The sequence below is a fragment of the Nematolebias whitei genome, chromosome 4 (assembly GCF_014905685.2).
Source record: "Nematolebias whitei isolate Nwh7 chromosome 4, NemWhi1, whole genome shotgun sequence".
NCBI classification, from domain to species: domain Eukaryota; kingdom Metazoa; phylum Chordata; class Actinopteri; order Cyprinodontiformes; family Rivulidae; genus Nematolebias; species Nematolebias whitei.
In genome coordinates, this window is record NC_056501.1 from 9,276,244 (window position 1) to 9,297,476 (window position 21,233).

Sequence of the window (21,233 nt, forward strand, 5' to 3'; positions counted from 1 at the left end):
TATTAGCTTTTATCTAGCCTTTTGTCATTATTAGCTTTTATCTAGCCTTTTGACATTATTAGCTTTTACCTAGTCTTTTGTCACTTTTAGCTTTTATCTAGCCTTTTGTCACTATTAGCTTTTACCTATCCTTTTGTCATTGTTAGCATTTTTCCAGCTTAGCTTCAGCTCTTTCACTGTGTTTTTGCAGAAAATATGAATGTCTGTTCTGAAGAGAAGTGAGAGACGTTAGGACTGATATGTTTAGGACTGTAATAAAAAGTTAAGAACACAAACTTTGATTTGTTTTATTTTATCTTTAATGTTTTTTTTTTAATCCCGTTGCGTAAGTTCGATGGATCACGCTGAAACTCGACGCAAGTCCGACTGTTTGGATTTAAGCTCCTAACACAGGAGGGCGGACATCTTGGCTCACTTTGGTTAAAGTCGGGTTTTTCCTCTCTTTAAAGTCTGTTAAAACGTGTCATCGCTGACACAATGTCTGTTCTGACGGAGGGCCCAGTTACAGGCGTCGTCGTCTCCTCTCGGTTCGTTTACTGAACCCAATGATTTTCATTTGTTTCAGGAAAATTCCAGAACGGGCTCGCAGAAGGGGAGGTGGACCCGTCCTTCGGACCCCTGGAGGCCCTGCGGCTGTCTGTGGTCACGGACTCTCCGGTCTGGGTCATCCTCAGCGAGGTGAGAGCTGCTGAACGGGACCGTTCCACAACATCTGAAGAGCTCCTTAAGAAAAAGAAACTTCTTTACGGTTCCGTTCGTGCGTTCATGGTTAGATTCTGGGTTCGGGTCTTTAAAGGGATCCTGTGGGTGCGTTTAGGCTCTCTGCAGAGCCCACACACATCTCTGAGGGCCTTCACTGATCCAGATCCAACTGAGCAGAACCTGTTGGTGAAGAGGTTCTTCTCCAGCATAGATCCACTGGTTCTGGAGTGGAAATTAAAGAAAAAAGATGATTCTGAAGCTGCAATAAGAGAAGAACGCGTTTGGAGAGTGTTTTTATCTCCTGGCATCAGAGAAGTTGTTTCATGGCAGTTTGAGAGAATCTTCAGAGTTTGATCCGATCCTGTGGTTCTGTGGTGGATCGGTTCTGTCTATGATCTGTGAGGTCATCTACTCACGTTTTCCTCCTGCAGTTTTGATACTGAGGAGCTTTTCAACCTCCCGTCATTAGTTTTTACAAACCTCCTCCAAATCCTCCGCTCAGAACAGAGCCGGTCCGTTCCTGACTCACCCGGGTTCCTGGTCCGAATCTGAGTCTCAACTCAGGACTCACGAGTCTGTTGATTTATTTCAGAATACTTTTTTATAATTCTAGGTTTATTTGTCCTAAAAAAAATAATTTAGTAACTCCACATTTATTCCAGGGAGACTTTTATTTTGTGGTTTTGCATATTTTTAACTAAAACTTTCAATTTTTTGATGAGTTTGTCTCATACTTTAATATTACAATATATTTATTTTAAACGTTTATTTTGTAAACTTTTTTTTTGTTTTTACTTTTCGTTTGTAATTTCCATTGTATTCATTTCACAGTTTTAGTGCTTTTATTTTGTTATTCGTAATAAGCATTTATCCAGTAACAACACACTTATTTATTGTCTGTATCCTGGAGGATTTTATAGCCTCGTTACCTAATTATCTCGTTAATTAAACACTGATTAAAAGTTTAAATGTAACTTTATTGACATGTGTACAGATGAACACACGGCTCCTTCATCCCTCCCTCCTGCTCCTCTTCCTCATCGTCTCTCTTCTTCCTTTCAGATCTTCATAAAGAAAGCTGAGTGAAGCTCCGCCCCTTGCCCCGCCCCCTCTGCCCTCAGCTCTACCTGAAGCCCAGCCTGGGCTCCTCAGCTGGTCCAGATCCTCGCTGCTGTTGCACAGCGCCACCGTGTGGCCGGTCCTCGGCCCCCTCAGACCGAGCAGCTCAGAGACAGAAACTACGGAGACGAACGGCGGCGTGAGAAAACCACGTTGCCATGAAGCTGTAATTATCCTGACGGTTCTGTATTTATATGTACATATAGTGAATACACTGGGTGTGATGGAGCTGCTGCTTCCTGTCTGCACACACACCTCTCCTAACCCGCCTCCTCCTCCTCCGGCGTCCCTCCTCGCTGCTCTGGGTTCGTGTTGTCCCTCCATCAGTGATCCAGTTGCCTTAACGACGACAGAGCAGTTTCGCGTCACATGTAGCGTTCACAGATACCCAGAATCCTTTGCTGCGGACTCAGACCCACTCACAGCACTGAAACTACTGATGAAGACAGCCGGTCTGTTGTTTCTTTGAGGAGGCATCTCTCCGGGCTGCGACTGCTGGAGACTCAGATTTGTGAGCGAATTAGTTATTTGGAGTTCGAGTTTCAGAACTGCCAGATTTCTGGAGGACACCGAGAACGCCGGAGACGCCGCGAGACATTCAGGACGAGCCAACAGTCTCAGCCCAGTCAGATCCCACCTTTAGTGAACTTTTTAAAACAGGTTGAAGGTAACCGAGGCCTTGACGACCCGTCTCTCTCTCTCATGTGCGTTAAAGTTGTTTACTCTGTTGTTGTTCCTCGTCCGGTGCAAAAAACACAACAAAAACACTTGTTTATTTCAGTTCTTTACATGTTTTCTGCAGAGACTGTTGTCCATCAGGACTTTGTCTTCCAGTGAGAGGTTTCTGTCTTACAGGAGAGACAAGTTTTGATAAATCGTTCCCTTCGTGTGCAGATTTTAAAATGAAAAGTAGGTGCCTTTAAGTGACATAAATCCTCAAGTTGTCCTTGTTTAACCCTCTTTAACCATTTCACTTTATTCAGGAGCAAATATTTTTATACCCTCTGTAAACTTGCACAGACCCGGCTGGACAGTGGACTTGATCTGGGGTCCTGTGGTTCTGGACATGAGCTGTAATTTAAATATCAAGTAGAACAGAATAAAGTTTCTGTTTTGAAAGGACTTTGTTCATTTTCTGGACTGTTTTTCACCATTTTAAAGTACGGTTTGTTTACATGCTTTGTTCGTTTTGGTCTCGTATTTCTATCATTTTTGCACAAACAAGAAAAATAAAGTCCGGAAACGTTTATTCTTACACCGGTTCTTCTTAAAGCAGATCTGAAATTTGAATTTCCTGGAGAAAGCCCACACGGGAAAGGGAAGAACATTTAAACTCCACAGGGAGCCGAACCCGCGACCTTTTCTCTGTGATGCAGCAGGTCTAACCACGGTGCACTGCGCCATGCGACACAGCAGTAACAAAATAAGCTAAAGTTAGCAGCGTGCCTGTCTAATTCTTGCAAACACCGGATTTGTTTTACAAAAACTTGTGGAACAGAAACATTTTGATAAAATCTAAGGTTTGAAGATAACAACATCATTACACATTATAATGTCTGTTTGTTTTCGTAGTTTAACAAACACTTTAGCGGTTTCAGTGAGGAAACAAACAGGTATTTGGCAGCTGCTCACAAATTTAATAACTTAAGTATACGTTAACCATCACTGTGGGAAAAATATAGTTTAGATTTAGATTATGCTTTATTTTAACCAGGCTTCATCATTTTGCAGTGAGGAGCTTTACAATAAGAAACACTTCAGATTTCTGCAGACATTTTGTCGTATCTTCAACTTTTGGTCAAAATTTAATATAAAACCTCATAATATCAAAACAGAATCAAGTGCATCTGAAACAGTCCAACTCTCAGCTGCAGATTTCTGTTTCTCGGGGTGGACTTCTGTCCCGTCAGGGGGGGACACGATTGCAGTTTTTATATTTTGTCTCACAGCTTGGAGACGTTTATCTGGAGAAATACTCAGGACTTGATGACTAGGAATATGGTCAAATATTTTACCTCCTGTTGTTTCAAAATTCTTCTTGATTAAAAACCTTCCCAAACTTTTCACGAAGAAGAAACAGATTAAAGCTGCTCAGCAGAAAGCTGAAGGCTTAAACTCGGCTTTAAAGCAGCGTTCTGCTTCGTTGCAGAACCTGAAGGGAGTTAAAGCAGCTTTTTGTGTGAAGGAGCTGATGAGGAGGTGGTCACATGGATGAAGATCACACGGCGATCACGTCTGCTCAGAGTTAACACTCAGACATTCAGAAAGTTTTTTTTTTTTCTGATCTTTGGTTTTCTAGGCACCAAAATATTCTGTTCAGAATAAACCTGAACCAGCTTCTGCTGTTTTTATCCAAATGTCTAAAATATACAATTTTCAGGGAAGAATATAAATAATCATACACTTGTTAGACTAAATCAAATGGATGTTTCAGCTGGAGTCTCCTGTTGACTTTGGCCAAACAAGTGTCCATTAAACCTTTTGGAGTTTATATTAAAATATTCTAAAAAAAAATTAAAATGCTCATTTTTCCTAATCTGTATCTCCAGACTAAAATCTGAATGGATAAGAAGTACCCAGGCAGTTGAGCTTTTAAAAACTTTTAATTGCTCTGTGTTTTATATATTTACTAAAGGTTTAAAATGTTGTCATTTTTCAAAAATGCAATAGCCATTAAGTGTAAAATTAAATACATATATCAAAATCTAAACAGGAATACATTTATTTTTCTACAATGTTCTACTGTGATCTGGCGTACTAGTTTAAATTTTTATTTTATTTTATTTTTCACTTCAGGCGGACCAAATGGTTTTAGTGAAATATAAAATGGTCAATAAAGATAATAACATGTTTATCATTTAGTCGAAGTTTGGCGCTAAATAAATGTTTTTTTAAGCACGTTTAAAGCAGAATCTCTTAATAAAATCGGTTAATCTCAGCCGACACTTCCTGTGATAAGATTTACTACAGCCAATCAGCGCGCACCTTCTGTCACAGCTCGGCCAATCAGCGTTATCCACGAGGTGCAGCACCGACGGGGGCGGTCCGACGAGGGGGAACTTTACTGCAACCAATCAGAAACTGACATTTGCCAAGGAACGTAAAACGGACGCCTTTGCTGACCAATCGGCGTTCAACGAAGGCGGTCTTTGCCGAGCACCAAGTCACGTGACCCTCCTCAGTGGTTCCCAGGCGGTCACATCGAAGAACTCGAGGTGAGTGAAAATAGCAATAAATGTCACATTTTACATGAAAACACGGCGGAGCATAGGTTTGTACTGATAAAAAACGTGTTTCCACCTTAAATGTTTCATATTTATTGACACGAAGCGGGATTTCACTGTTAAAATGAGTGTTTGAAGCGTCTGAGCGGGCTGTCAGAACCGAACCGAGCTGCTAGCTGATGCTAATTATCCGCAGGTGAACTCGGAACAGCCCGCTAACCTGTTCCAGTGACCTGCTTCTGCTTGAAACACGGTCATCCACACGGTTTTTATCACCTAACTGTAATCACATTATAAACATTAAACTGAAAGTGGGACGGTTTTTCCTTCGAAGGAGCTGGCTATAGTTAGCATCAGCGCTGCCGACACGGCGCGGCTGAAGTTCGTCTTGAAATGCCTAAAGGTGTTCTGTTTGAGCAGCTTTGAATTTTTAGGAAACTCAAACTGAAGCTAAAATCTTTAGACGGGGCAGTAGATTGGATGCTAATGAATGAATGAGTTGTAAAGAGGCTTTAGTATTCACTGACAGACGAGAGTCATACTAAAAATGGTGGCTTGCGTCTGAATTTGTAATTAAATTTAAACTAGAATCGGGATTGTAGTAGAAAGATCAGACTGAATTAGACATTTCAATGTGTATTTAGTCAAGTTAACAGTAAAAACTAATCAGAAACCAGGTTTAATTGTTAATGATTAATCTTTAGTACTGATGGGTGCGAAGCAGGAGATGATGTTACAATAATTATGTTTTTGTCTGTAATTAATGTCTAAATAAAAAAAGTCCAATTGTAAGAGTGAATTTTAATTGTAGATCTAGCTCGGTGGTACCCAGTTCTGGTCCTGGATGATCGCTGTCCTGCAGGTTTAAGTTGTTTCCCTGCTTCAGCTCAAGTTCTGATAATCATTCATTTAAATCAGGTGTGTCAAAGTTTTCTCCCAGGGGTGCATATTCTCTGACCCCCCTCACATTGATGATGATATACTGTACAGGGTTATACACAAAAAGGCTACATCTGATCCCATAAGAAAATAAACCGCCCATGGGTTATTTTCATATGTTATGTGTTAAGTGTGTTGTATACATGGCACCTCCCAGGCAAAAGTTCCCTCATTTTTTTTTTTCCACAATCAACCATGTAAATTCATTCCCCCCTCCTGTAATCCCTTTTTTTTTTTTTTTAATTGCTGTCCCGTGGGAACGTCTCTGTTAAAGTTTCTCTTAAAGCCCTGTTCGCTTTAATGATCTGGGGGACGTGTGCGTACTTAACCCGGCGTTTGAAACTTAATTGGCCCGTTAAACCGGTGAGAAGTGCCCGAATTACAAACGCTGCACGCAGCAGCAACGCTGCTTTCAGTTTGCATTTCAAAATACTTCCAAACTACAGCTGCACAGTAAATCAATATACAACACGGTGATAGAAAGCACATCAGTTTCACAAAGTACTGAATAAATCTCTAACCAGATGCCAGTAAAGCAGTCGGATGGACCGTGAATGCCTCTGGCTGGTTTGGAACAACAGGAGCTAAAATGCTAAAGGTAATGGGATAGGAGCGAGGAAAATCTGGGTTAAACGCAACTGATATTGTCATCAAATATTCAACAATAAATTCACAATTACGTGTTTTTCTAGTGTGGTGCGCCAAACTTGATGTGCTTCAGCTCAGTGATTCTGGACAGGGCTGAAGGTCAGCAGAAGGTCAGAAAGATGGAGACTGGTCCGATACTTGAGTCCAGCTCGAGACGTCCATCTGTTTTCTTTATCAGCTCCTTCTGTCTGCAGCGGTCACAGGTGGGGGACACCTGGGACTGAACCCAGTCCGTCAGTATATACAACCTGGACTACGTCCCTTTTTTATATTCACCTCACTGGTACCAGCCTGAGGTGTAGAGGATTTACAGATTGTGTCAAAGTTGATGGGTAGGCCCACTCCTCCCAACAACTCATGACCAACTCTGCAGAGTCTAAACCAAAAACATTTCTAACAACTAAAATGTTAAACTGTTTTTTAAATACAAAACTGATCATTCATACCTGCTGCATTCTTTGACATCTGAGATTCTTCAGATTTGAGAAATAAAACAAGTTTTAAAAACTAGTTAGTCTGATAAACTAAATGTCTTTAACTGGCTATAAAAATCTGGACCTGTAATCTTGTATTAAAGCTTTAGTGAGGTGCAATAATTAAATGCAGTTTTAATCTATATTATAAAAAGCAGAGCTTCAGGTGCTTTTATGTGAAGTAAGAGAAAATATATGAAAATATAGAAAAAAGGTACCATTTTGTCATTTTTGTATTTTTATGTTGACTCAAGGTGAGTTTATTTACAAATAATAATAATAATTGAATAATACTTAAAGAGAGATGGAGGAAATAAACAGATCAACCTGCAAGAAAATTACTGTAACGTATGTAAAAGCCTGCCACTTAATTCCTGAAAGCATGAACAAGTTTGCAATAAAAAACAAATATGGTATGAGTTAGGTGGAATTTTCAGGTCCAGCTCTGGACCGAGGTCTTCCATTTGGCTAACCCTGATTTATAACAAATATTAGTAAATTCTGTCTTTGTGACAAATAACAGTAAAAAGCTTTCAGCTGCAGCTTTTAAATCGGGTTCTTTCCAAGAAGCCAACAGTTTTTATCAATGTGGGTTATCTTTAAATTGCTCATAATCTACACAAAATACGTTTTAATGGAATAAATTTTTAGTAAACGGTGGCATTCTGAGTTTATTCAGAGGAACAGTGAAGTTGAAACCGATTTCAGTAGGAAAAAACTGCAGCGCTGCTTTTCAAACTGTTTCAGGAGATGAGTCGACGCAGTAAAGGTGAATTATTCCCGATTCTGTCTGAAGCGGTTTGTTTAAACAGTAACTCATTCAGTTAAACCTGTTTCACTCATGCAGGCTGTTGACAGAAAACCAGCTATAGCAGCTTTCTTATAACCTTTTAAACACAAAACAAGTTCAACCGGCTCAGAAATTATCTCTGAAGTGTTACTGGAGGTATTCACTGAGTCACTGATATTTCTTTTTCTAGAAATAAAAGCAGTTTTTTAACGTTTTCTCCCTCTTCGATGTCTCGGTCTGGTTCTTATCAAGATGGTTTTTGTTTAATATAAGCAGAGGAGCATTTAAACATGTTTTTAATGTTATTTTTAAGTCATTTGTGCTTGAATTGACTCAGATTTTAGTTTACTCCAGAAAATACACAGATGAAGATGAGCGGGACTCCTTACAGGGCTTGGTTCTGTTTCTGCTGCTGATCAGCTGTGATAAAAACCGCCCATAAACTCAATCAGATGGAGGATGTGGGGAGCAGCAGACGTCCCCCTGGCAGAACCGGCTCTAATATCAGATTTACAGGAACCCAGTGGTTCTGTCCGTCTGGGTGGATGACAGCAACTTCAGCCTTTTTCTCTCCACTGATCAGGATTAGGTTTTATCAGCCGATCAGAGGCTGCTGGGAGCTTATTACCCCTGCAGGCAGCTGGACCATCACGAGGCTGTAAACGCACAACGTGGACGACTTGGTTGGTTTTCAGAACCTCACAGAAGACACGTGGAAATAACAGGGACGAGCATTTTAAACAACAGAAAATGCCAGTTTTTCCAGTAGTCGTCTCCTTCGTTCCTGCTGCTGTTAGCCAGAGACGCTAATCCTGCTGCAGGTTAATCTGATTAACTCGTCAGGGTGCGGTGTGAGACGGCAGCTTCATGTGTCGGCTAACAAAAACAGATGGCTCCTCCTGTGTTTTATTTAAAATATAAAATCTGGTCGAGTTATTTTACCTGTGAAACTTCTGCAGCTTTTCGTGCTCTTCCTTCTGGTTTTGTTCTTGAGGAAAAATTTGCTTTCAGCTCGTTTTGTTTAAAAGCTCGAACACAAAGATTTCCGTCTTGACTGAAGTGAAGGCAACTGAAGACGGAAGCTCCTCAGATGTGAGAGGTCGATCAGAGAGAGCCCACACCAGAATACTTCATTCCTGGTTCTGTAGATTCTGTGCGGTGATGATACACCAGCAGGAATATGCATAAAGGTTTGTCTTTTCATTCTAATGAGACTAAGCACTGATTAGTCTCTTTAGAATGATTGTTCAATTAGCTTCGTAGAGATCTAGTATAGAGCTGTATGAATGGGTAAATGAGGCACAGATTGTTGTGTAAAACACTTTTGAGTATCGATCGGATATAAAGGTGCTATATAGTCCGTTTACCTTCTTTTGTCTTATTAGCTCCATGTGGCTGTTTTCAAGCAGAGCAGCTCAACCCTAAACCCACGTTTATGTTAATAAAAACTGCTGTTTGTTCTGCTCATAGACAAATACTGTAATTGACATTTTGTAGAAGGAGATGAGACGATCTGTGCTGCTCATTTATCGTCCTTTGAGCTTCGGAAGAAGATGCAGACGTTTCCTCTGAAAACTGTCCGATGTAAGGAGAGCGTCCACGGGCCCCTGGGTGCAGGAATAACTCGTCTGTAGGGTGCAGGTCATCCCACAGGGTGTCACCTCATCACGGTGAAGGAGCTAAGGTGGAGTGTTTTGTCCTGTGGGTGATGGTTGGTTACCGTGGCGATGGATGGATGCAGGGAAGTGTCAGAGAGCTGGTGTTACAGGTGGAGGAACAGGTAGTTTTAATGTTATAGATTTAAAAAGTAAGGTTTTCCTCCTGTCAACTTTTTCTTTGTGTAGATTTTATCCATATTGGATTGAAATGGTGTTTATTATTATAATTGGCTAATTGACACTGACACATGTGAGAGAATAAATGATGAAGTTTGTGTGTCGTGAGTTACACGTGACCTCCTCTTCCTCGTTTCTCTGCAGACAATGCATCAGAAGGTGGTGTTGGCGGTTCTTCTGGCGGCAGGCCTCCTCTGCCTCTCGTTGGCTCCTGTCGCTCAGGCCCAAGACCTGACCGAGGACGATCAGGCGGATGACATGGACGTGGAGGACGTCCTGGACCTGGCCGGAGTCGAGGAGGAGGAAGACGAGGAGCTAGAAGGTGATGTGCAGGATGAAGCTCCGCCTCCCCCTACAGTTCCTGCAGCTCCAAAGGTAAGACGGTGGCAGCTGAATTTCTTACAATTACTCGTGTAAATGTTTTTTTTTTCTTTTTTGTTCTTCGTTTACAAAAGAAAACAATTTTTCTAAATTGTTCCGTCTTTTCTGACATAAAAACATTAAACTTCAGGTTAATTTTGAACAAAACGTCTGAATGAATTAAAAGTTTTATCTACAAATACATTTAAAACTTTGTGTTCAGGTGACCTACAAGGCTCCTGAGCCAAAGGGGGAACACTTCTTTGCTGAGTCGTTTGACCGGGGAACGCTGGACGGGTGAGCAAATGATATTCAAACACGCCCTCTGGGGTTTGAGGACGTTTGCAGCTGGTTCAGACTGAGATGTTGTCAGAAGATGCTCCTGCTTTCAGTGTGACATGTTAGATTTAAAGTTGTAAAAACAGCTCTGATCCATCTGTGGCGTTTTCAGGTGGGTTACGTCAAAGGCCAAGAAGGATGACGCTGATGAGGAGATTGCAAAGTATGATGGTAAGTCTTCAGCTCAACTCAGAAAGGAGAGGGGAACTTCATTTATTCTGCTTCAGAGTCGACGCATCACTGTGTGAACTCTGCCTTATTCAAATAAACGTGCGGCAGACTCTTCGCTCTCAGCACGTAGCTGCAGAGTTTGTTGAACGTGGTCAAATGCCTGACGCATTTGTCCAAACTTCTGCTACACAAACCATTTAAACTGGTGGATCTTCAGTGATATGGAAATCTCATGAAACGAGATCTTCTTACACTTCTACTCATTAATGGTGCCGGTTCATTCGCATCAAATCGTCCTTATTACGTCTCCGTCACAGTTTATTTGGATCGCTGAGTTTTAGCTTGTGCTCTGCAGTGAATGGTTTTTCACGTATTAAAACAAAGTTTTGAACCTGATGATGATGATGATGATGTTTAAACAGGTAAATGGGCTGTGGAAGAGATGAAGGACAGCAAGCTGCCTGGTGATAAAGGTCTGGTCCTGAAGTCTCAGGCCAAACATCACGCCATCTCTGCCCTGCTGCTGCGACCTTTCACCTTCGACACCGAGCCTCTCATCGTCCAGTAAGAACGGCTCGTCCTCAGATTTAAACTGACGCTGCAATTTTCATCTTTTTCTGCTATTTCAGCTACTGTTTAGCTGTTTTATGCTAATTTTTGACATTTTCAGCTAATTCCACATTTTTATACTCATTTCAAAAATGTAAAGCCTAATTGAGCAGAAATGTCCTCTCTCCACTTATAATTTAAGTTTATTTCTGCCTTTTTAGCTACTTTTCAGCAGTTTTTTTTTGTGTGTGTGCTAATTTCAGCTTTTGTCAGATAATTTCCACTTTTTGTGCTCATTTCTGCTGCTTTCAGTCTACTGGTAATTGGGCAAACGTGTTCTTTCTGCTTTCTTCTGCTAATTTAAACATTTTAACTTTCCAGCTACCTTTGTAGCATATTTAGCTTATTTCAGCTGTTTTCAGATAAATTCAAGTTTTTTTGTGCTACTTTCAGCCTAATTAACTTCTTTATGCTCGTTTCAGCTTATTTCTGCAATGTTCAGCTTATTATGCTATTTCAGCTAATTCCACTTCCTTTTGGTTGTTTAAGCTTTTTTCTGATTTTTCAGCTACTTTTCAGCTGTTTTGCTAATTTCAGCTTTTTTTAATCTGATTTCCCAATTTTTGCTCATTTAAACCTAGTTCAGCAAATATGTGTTCTTTCTGCTTCTGTTAAAGTAGGCTTGGTGTTCCTTTTCAGCTGAATTTCAGCTTGTTTTTTGGTTAATTGCAGCTGTTTTTTTGTAAGTTGTTCTGCAATAAGCATTCACACTGCATTTTTGCAGGAAATGCAATTAATCTAGTTAACCCTTGCTCTGTGATTGGTTGATAAAGTTCTGCTGGAAATGGCTTCTTCATCCTGACACTCAGAGGGGCGTTGGTGCCAAAATCTTAGACGTGGGGAAGTTTGAAAGCAGCAGCAGAAAACATCATAAATTGTGTTTAAGTAGTTTGTTTCTGTGTGATCAGGTACGAGGTGAACTTCCAGTCCGGCATCGACTGTGGTGGTGCCTACGTCAAGCTGCTGACCCAGACGCCTGAACTCGACCTGGTCCGTTTTATTTGTCTTTGTCCTCGTTGGTTTTTGATCGGGTCTAAAAAGCAGAACGTTTAAGATTCTTGGCACATCAGAAAAGTTCATTAAAGTTCGGTCTTGTTCAGGTTTTGAACCCATCCCGTGTCTCTCCACAGGACCAGTTTGTGGATAAAACTCCGTACACCATCATGTTCGGACCCGACAAATGTGGAGAAGACTACAAGCTGCACTTCATCTTCAGACACAAAAACCCCAAAACCGGAGAGTATGAAGAAAAACACGCCAAGAAACCTGACGCTGACCTGCGGACGTACTACACCGATAAGAAGACACACCTGTACGCGCTGGGTAAGCCACGCCCCCTCAGACAAACACAGGTAGTGACTCAGGTTCCTGACGGTAACCCGGCTTTGCTGTCCCGTCAGTGGTGAACCCCGACAACAGCTTTGAGATTCTTGTGGATCAGACGGTGGTGAACAGCGGCAATCTGCTGAAGGACATGATCCCCGCTGTCAACCCCCCCGCTGAGATTGAGGACCCTGATGACCACAAACCAGAGGACTGGGATGAGAGACCAAAGATCCAGGACCCTGACGCCGTCAAGCCCGAGGACTGGTCAGTTCCCGTTAATATAGACTTAATTTTTTAACAGTTCAATGATTTGATGCTTGTAAGATTTTTCTCGAGGGGTGAGGGTGATTGTAAGAAAGGTGAAGGTTCAGCACACAGCTCCGAGGAGCAGGTTGATCTGAAGGCAGCTGGGACCACGGTCACCAAGAACTTCTTTGGTACCACTCTGTGATGGACTCATGGTCCCCCTGCTGGAGAAAGTCCAGGTACAGACCTGTCTTTAGTCTGCCAGAGAACGTCCTAAATGGTTTAGAGAACATCTGGAGGAAAGTTCTGTAATCAGATGTGACCACAATCCAGCTTTCTGACATCAGCTGGACCCAACGTGCCTGATATGATCCAAAGAACATCCCCTCAGTTAGGAAAGGAGGAGGAAGCAGGACTACTTCACAACGTCAAGGAGCTGATGAGCAGAGATCCGAGAACCGTAAAATTGTCTTCTTTCAGCCAGAACCCAGAAAAGCACATTAAGGTCCTGGATCAGCCGAGCTGGTCTTTGGACCTCAGTCCTGTAGATCGTCTGTGGAGGAGCTGAAGCTTCAAGTTTCCAAGAAAAATATTTTAAAGAGTTTTTGTAAAGAGTGAGCCTGTATCTGTCAGGACTGTATTAATATCTTAACTGATGACATCACTCGGGTTCTGTTCTTCATAAAACGTTCTTTTTGTTTTCAGGGATGAAGACGCTCCCGCTCAGATTCCAGATGAAGATGCAGTGAAACCAGACGGCTGGCTGGACGACGAGCCCGAGTACATCGGTGACCCTGATGCCATCAAACCTGAAGACTGGTGAGTTACAGGGGCAGTGTGGCCTCTCCTCCCCCAGCCCCTCACCTCCATGGTCTCACTGTGATGTCCGTCTTTCTGTCCATCAGGGATGAAGACATGGACGGCGAATGGGAGGCCCCACAGGTCCCCAACCCTGTCTGTGAGAGCGCGCCTGGCTGCGGTCCCTGGAAACGGCCGACCATCGACAACCCCAACTACAAGGGCAAGTGGAAGCCCCCCATGATCGACAACCCCAACTACCAGGTGCCGTTTCCTCGTGCTCTGTACCGGACCGATAAACGAGTCCATCACAGAACCCTGACAAGCTCCTGACCTCTGACCCTTTTTTAAAATTTTTTTAGGGCATCTGGAAGCCCAGGAAGATCCCCAACCCAGCGTTCTTTGAGGACCTGCACCCGTTCAAGATGACGCCGTTCAGCGCCGTGGGGCTCGAGCTCTGGTCCATGACTTCTGACATCTTCTTCGACAACTTCTTCATCTCCAACGACCGAAATGTCGCCGACCGCTGGGCCGCCGACAGCTGGGGGCTAAAGAAGGCCGCCGAGGGTGCAGCCGAGGTGGGTTCAAATCCAGCTGAGGTGGATTTTATTATCGGTTTTATTTGAAACATTTTATTAGTTATAAATAAATAAATGGTTAGACTACAGAAACATTACCTAAAGTTTGATGATTTGTCTGGTTCAGAAGCCCACGGTTTTTATAAAAACATTTAAAAAGTTTTAACCAAACAAAAAATCTCAAGTTAAATTGATCAAGTTATTATTAGAAATTTATAAATTAAATCTTTGTTTTTATGAAAAATACTGATATTTAGTCTCCACATTTACCTCTTAATACAAAACAAATTGCAATATTTTTTTTTACAGGTTAAGTTTTAAATGTAATTTTTTTTTTTTTTTATGTTTTAAAACCTGGAGTTGATTCAAACCTATAACGTACAATTTACAAGAATTATTTATGACCAAAATCAAAATGGGGTTGGTTTTAAATTGACCAAATTTATAAAATAATTTACTGAATGAATCAAAACCAATCTGAACACGCCCATCACAGTAAGATGATATAATATTTATCAAGTTGTGAAAATATAAAATGTTGCCCAAGGCTTTGATTGACAGCTCACAGAGCAAATAGGAAGCTCTGTTAGGTTTCCTCCGTCAATTTTAATATTTTAATTTGTTGAACCAGCTGAGTCCCTCGAGTTGAAATATATTTTTAAAGTAAGCTCTGGTCAGGACGGCAACAGCACCATTTCCACTTTAACACAATAAAAACCAGAAAAGAAAAAAATGTTCAAGTTGCATTAAAACAGCTGAAGAGCAGAGTGGCTAAAACCTTTAAGTCTGATAGTCCGTTTGGAAAAACTGTGGGAAACTTTCAGTTTTTGGACCGACCAGACTCGTGAAGAGGAGTTTTACGAGCCTTTTTATTTAATTTTAAACCGTTTTCTTCACCAGACAAACCTCAACAGTCGAGTTTTTCTTTAAATAATTACAAGGGAACTTTTTCTGAGTGATGCTCTGCAGCTTCGCGTTTATCTGACAACCAGCAGGTGGCGCTAACATCAGCTGGATCTGTGGTCAGACCTGGAACACTGAAGGGATAAAAAGTGAAGTTTGTGTCTGTTAATAGTCATATCATCAGTTATGTCTCCTCAAGTTTAAGCTTTGAGTGGAAAACATTTTAAAATTAGTTTTTTCATGAATTGTTAACGGACAGATCAGCATGAAATGATTCAGTCCTGTTTTGATTTGAACCGTTTCTCCTTAGAAACCAACAGTTCATGATCAGAACCATCATCTACTTAAAAACATCCAAACTATCTCTTTAAAGCCTGCGATGAAAAACAAAAACTCAGCAGTTTATTTCCAGGATTGCTGTCCCCCTTCATGTGCTGTAAAATCTGTATTCATTGAGAACGTTCCTTAGTAACCTGAAAAGAACAGAACATTTTGTCAACTTGAGTCTAAAGTCTTGATTTTTCTTTTAATGTGCAGAAACTGTAAAATCTTATGATTTTTCTCTGGTTTGTGTTGCAGCCCGGGCTGGCAGCTCAGATGCTGAGCGCTGCAGAGGAGCGGCCGTGGCTCTGGATCGTCTACGTCCTCACCGTGGCTCTGCCCGTCGTCCTCATCGTCGTTTTCTGCTGCACTGGCAAGGTACCAAACGTCTTCATTTAGTAATAAACTGGATTAAACGGCAGGTGATGGTCACAAAATGTACTTGACATAAACTCCCAGCACATTCTTCGAGTTTAATTTGTCCAAAGTTTTAAGAAACTTAGTTTATCCTGAATGTGTTCACAGCTTTTTCCATGTTTTGCTGTTGTAGCCTTTTACAAAATGGATCAAATCAAAGTTCTGCAGAAAATTTCCCATAATGACCGAGTGAAATAAGCTTGTTTAAAGTTTTTTTTTTTTTTTTTTCCCCAAACTTGTTAAAAAATAAATTAAAAAAAAAAGTTTTGATCCTTAAGACTTCAAAGCCTTTGAGCTCAGGTGCCTCCTGTTTCCACTGATCATCCAGATGTTTCTACAGTTGGATTAAAGTCCAACTATAGTAACTTCAGCTGATTGGACAGGATTTGGAAAGAGACACACCTGCTCTTATTAGGCCCAATAGCTGACGAAGCGTGTCGGAGCACAAACCAAGACATGAAGTCCGCGGAACTGTCTGTACACCTTAGAGCCAGGATCACCACACAGGTCTGGGGAAAGGTACAAAACCTGCAGAAGTTGAAGGTCCCAATGAGTCCAGTGACCCACAGCGTCTGTAACTGGATAAAGTTTGGACTGATCAGGATGCTTACTAGAGCTGGTACCCCTTGTCAGTCTGAGCAATGAAGGGGGAGAGTAGTCAGGTGACCCAAATCCTGGTGATCACATGACGGCTCCCGTGTTTGTCTTTGTAGCATCATGTCTGGAGGAAACCAGGCACTGCTCATCACTTGTCAGTATTGTTCCTATAGCAGGGCATGGTGGTGGCAGCATCATTCTGAGGGGATGGTTTCCTTAGCAGGAACTGGAAGACGAAGAGGGAACTAGATTTGTAGTAGAGTACCTGATCCAGAATGCTCTGGACCTCGGATTGGAGTGAAGGTTCTTCTAACAGAACGAAGACCCGAAGCACACAGCAAAGAGACCAAAGGAGAAGCTTCGGGACAGCTCTGTGGCTCAGACTGGAACCTGACTGATCACCTCTGGAAAGGTCTTTAAATGTGCACCGCTGCTCCCCGTCCAAGCTGATGGAGCCTGAGAGGTTCTGCGGAGAAAGGGAAAAGCCTAAAAACTGGTTGTAGCGTCAAACTGAGAAGGGCTGGAGTGTCAACAAAGTGTTGATCAAGGGCTGTGAGATACCAATGTATATGTTACATTTGTGGTTTTTTTTACTTTTAATAAAGCTGCAAAAAATGTAAAACTTTAACTTTGTCATTCAGGGGCACTGTGTTGAATTTGGAGGGAATTTAATATTCAGATCAGACTTTGGTTCTGAAGCTTTTGTCAGAATTGTTTTCTCATGAAACTCTCTGCTGGTTTAACTTCCTGACTGTGGTTCGTTCTCAGTGGTCTTCAGAACCGAGTCAGAGTCAGTTGAGTCTCTCCAGCTTACAGGAAGAGTTAAACGAAGCCGGACGACCTAACTCGGTGACTAGTGGAGCTCGGTGTCGTTGTTCTGCTTTAGCCCGGTGCTGTGGCTCTGCTGTAGCTCCGTGTCGTCATTATGCTGTAGCTTGGTGTCGTGGTTGTGCTGTTGCTCGTGTGGTTCGTTTGGATTAGTTGCTTGTCAGGTTTGCTCTACTTTTAGTGATACCGTTCAGGTGGAATAAAGCAGTCTTGGTAACATTTTTAATGTAGGGTTAAATGACATCCTGATCCAAAAACACTCATAAATACCGTTCAGAGGAAGTGAAAGGCTGCAAACTTTGTTCCCAAGATGCTCAGGTCCAAAAACCATGACTTCTCTCTTGTCTGAGTTTAAAAGCTGAAAATGAAGGGCCATCCAGGATTTTGTCTCTTTAAGACAAACTTGTAATCTATGTAACCGATTACATTCACTGGATAAGATTAATCAGATTTTTCATCAGCATAACGATTAATATTTATCCCATGCTGTTTAATAACTTTACCTAATAGAAGCATATATAAAGAGTTTGGGACCAAGCACTAAACCCTGAAGAACTCCACGACTAACTGGTGTGTGGAGAAGATTAATTATTAACATGATAAACCTAGAATCTGTCAGATAAAATATTTAAACCACTTTAGAGTTGTTCCTTTAAACTTTTTGATTTTTTTATTTTTGTTCTGCAGAAGAAGAGTTCAGCGTCGCCGGCGCAGTACAAGAAGACTGATGAACCTCAGCCTGACGTGAAGGAGGAGGAGGAGGAGGAGGAGGAGGAAGTTGAAGGGGAGGAAGAAGAGGAGGCAAAAAAGATGAGTGCAGGTGAATAAAATACCTGAGCAGGTTGTTTCTGAGGTCTCTTTCAGTTTGTTACCGTTTGTTTGTTTGTTTTTTCTCTCGAGGTCCAGAGGAGAAAAATGAAGAAGAGGATGCTGCAGAGGAAGAAGAGAAGGAGGCTTCAGCAGACGAGGTGAGGAATTGAATTGTGAATTGTTGTTCTCCTTTTTTCAGTTCCAGGCACAAATTTTACTTACAAATGTTTAATTTAAGGACACAACCACTGTAGATGAAGATGTTGAGGTTCTCCTTGGGGGTGACAAGGATGAATAAGATTAGGATGAGCTCATCAGAGGGACAGCACACGTTCAAGGACTGGGAGACAAAGTTAGAGAGGACAATTAGGATGGATGCTGACAAAATAAAACAAAAATAAATTTAGAACTTTGATAGCATCGTGTTTGTCACTGGAAATGTATCCACTAATCAAACGGTTCAAAATTGTTACTAAAGACAGTCGTGTTATAATTTCAGATTTTACTGGCTGATATTTTTTAGGTTTCAGTGAAGAAAATATGACAAAAATGAGTAAATACAAAAGAACTTTTTAAAAACATGTTTTCTTTGTCTTTCGTTTTGCAGAAGCTGGAGGACGAGGTTCTGCGAAGATCTCCCAGGAGCAGGAAGTCCAGAAAGGACTGATTTTTCTGATTCCACCGCCCGAGCTCAACACCTCCCACCCTCCTCCTCCTCTTCCTCCTCTTCCACTCCCAAGGTGATGAAGCTTAAATGAATCCAGTGGAAGCAGAGAAGCCGACAGGAAATTATTCAACATCTCCCCGTCTTCCTCCTCCCCTCTTCCACATGATGACGATGATGATTCCAGTGTGAAGCGGGCTGACTTAGTGAGACTGTAAAGGATTTTTGTTTTTGTAACTGAGATTCACTAAAACTTGCTGCGTCATTCCTCCACGACAGCTGAGCGAGCTGCGGGGCCGAGGCGCCACCTGGCTCCACCAACCGGTCAGCAGAGCGTTGGACTACAAACTGGCTGCTAACCAACCCACAGATAACTTACTCACAAGCAACTAACTACTAACAGTTTCTAAAGTTAACTAGTTGGCCTACTATCTGCCTAAATTCACCTATTGATTAGAGAATATTTTAACCGGGAACACTCCGACTTTTCTTGTGTTGTTTCTCCGTTAGTTGTAACGTAGTTGCTGTCTGCAGCGTTTCTGCAGCTTCAGAGGTTATGAAACGACGTCAGACGTCCTCTGCTTCTCATCGTCTGCACGTCGGACATGAAGACGTTTGAGAAATCGGCTCCTCCTGATAGTTTCAGATTTAAAACCTGCCTCCTTCATCCAGCATTTCATCCTCCGTAATACAGGATTCCTTCATTCAGACACCGGGTTCCTTGCTCGTCAACCCTTCCCACCTGTGAGCTTCAGCCCCACTTAAAGAGGTGGCACTTAAAGGCAAAATGTTCCCAAGTTAATAGCTTTCAGACACATCTCAGAGCTTCAGGGTTAAACCAACTGGTAATCTGTTTTTTTTATTTTTATTTTTTATTAGGGGGTCGTTTCTGAAAGCTGTAACTAAAATCAGGAGGACCTGCAGTTACCTGCTGCCACCACAGGTGTCAGTAAAGAGCCCATTCTGCTGCTCGACTTTCTTAGAAACCCACCATGTTGCTTCCTGTTTACCACGTGACCAGTTAATTTAATTTGGAGTATCTGACCAAGACAAGACGTCACAATAACAAAACCTGCTGTTAAATATTGTTAACGCCAAAAGAACATCAAATTTTTTTTTTTATATCCATTCACAAAGTTAATCAAATTCAATTTACTGGTAAGCTTGAAGTGGAGAGGTTCCAAAACCCCAAATTAAACAACCGCTTTTTTTTTTTTTTAAAAGGTTTTTCTGTTTCCATGCCAACCTCAATTTCAGATGATGAAAAGAGTTTTTGTCATTTTCTAATAGCTTGTTGTACCAATAACGATCACTAGGAACAGAGAAAATAACCATGTTACATTTGGGGACAAATCGCTGATTTTATGTTCAGAACTGTCATCAGTGGAGAACGAACAGATTTTTTTTGTTTCATTGTTTTTCTGGTAGAGATTAAATGCGTTTAATTATTGTAGCAGAACAAGTGAGAGCTGCACTGAGACTGAAACTGATCATCAGCAGCACACTGAGCTTCCTCCTCTTCATCCTCCGTGGGCTGATGGGTGGATTCGGTTCTGGTGGCGTCGGGCTGAAGCCGCCTCGCTGACTGTAGACTGAACACTGTATCTGCTGCGTTTTGTTTTTTGTTTTAGTCGCCTCGAACGGCTTGTGGCACTGCAGGAAGGTCCAGCTTTGAATCGAAACACTGTGACGATGGAGCCTGATGTTTGTGTGTTTGTTGACACGCAGTAAACGTTTTGTTTTGATGAATTAAAAAAAGGCCAAATGGACCTAAAGGTTCCCCAAGTGTCTGTGTCTTCTCATACACAATCGCATAAAAATGGTTTACGCTTAACACATTTAAAACTTGAAAAAACGTTTTGGATTTTGTTAAATTACCTGACAAGATGGTAAAAGGCTAACAAGTTAAGATTTTTTTAAATTTTGTACGCAAGTCAAATTAAAGTTCTCCAAAGGGTTTACATTTTCTCTGAAGTGCCACTAAAATAGCCTGGCCCAAAACTCTATAGCTCGAAAAATATGCAAGGAAGTAACAAACAAAATAAACCTGTTTATTGTGGCCAACATTTTGTGTGCGAGTCCAGACAGGTCCTTAAATTATCAACATTTTTAATGTCGGTATGTTCTTTACAGTCCAGTTAAACTAAAATTAAAATCCATTTTAAACATCTAAGTCTCAGAAGTTCATTTCTATTACTTTTTATGTACATGAATGTTTCTGTACAGTGCCCTGAGATGACTTCTGTTGTAACTTGGCGCTATATATGAACTGAATTCCTGTACAGTAAAACAGGGTTCACTTTTTCTACAACTGGAAAGAAACTGTTTTCTGATTGGTCGTCCTTGTTGTCAGTCAAATTTGTGACCCCTCCCCTCCCTATGTCGTAATGGTTATTTGCAGTCACCTGTATTTCTCCTCTCGCCACTGATTACTTTTGCTGTCAATCACCCGTCGGCAGGCCCGTAGACCTCCTCCCTGTCGCTGATTGGTGGATAGTCATCGTGAGGCGGGACCATAGATATTCCCCTCTCTGAT

At 41.5% G+C, this 21,233-nt stretch overlaps 2 protein-coding genes across 4 annotated transcripts in view; both read left to right on the forward strand.

The window, feature by feature from the left end:
• mgat4b (alpha-1,3-mannosyl-glycoprotein 4-beta-N-acetylglucosaminyltransferase B) overlaps positions 1-2,873 on the forward strand; it is a 70,123-nt gene extending 67,250 nt beyond the window's left edge. Inside the window, exons 14-15 of the mRNA XM_037675190.1 lie at positions 566-678; positions 1,765-2,873. Coding sequence (XP_037531118.1) covers positions 566-678; positions 1,765-1,788 — 137 coding nt within the window. The 3' untranslated portion in view covers positions 1,789-2,873. The remainder of the gene's footprint in view (positions 1-565; positions 679-1,764) is intronic.
• Positions 2,874-4,965: 2,092 nt separating this feature from the next.
• canx (calnexin) lies at positions 4,966-20,476 on the forward strand. 3 transcript variants are annotated; one of them, XM_037675186.1, is made up of 15 exons: positions 4,966-5,036; positions 9,875-10,105; positions 10,314-10,387; positions 10,542-10,600; positions 11,023-11,164; positions 12,118-12,199; positions 12,340-12,532; positions 12,610-12,799; positions 13,487-13,600; positions 13,687-13,843; positions 13,942-14,157; positions 15,640-15,759; positions 17,911-18,043; positions 18,124-18,191; positions 18,641-20,476. In XM_037675186.1, exons 2-15 carry the CDS (start codon positions 9,878-9,880, stop codon positions 18,698-18,700), a joined length of 1,836 nt encoding a protein of 611 aa, XP_037531114.1. In that variant the 5' UTR covers positions 4,966-5,036; positions 9,875-9,877; the 3' UTR covers positions 18,701-20,476. The 3 variants fall into 3 exon arrangements, with proteins under 3 accessions (XP_037531114.1, XP_037531116.1, XP_037531117.1); XM_037675188.1 differs by having other exon boundaries at positions 18,130-18,191; XM_037675189.1 differs by lacking the exon at positions 18,641-20,476 and having other exon boundaries at positions 17,911-17,969; positions 18,013-18,043; positions 18,130-18,159.
• Positions 20,477-21,233: the final 757 nt, after the last annotated feature.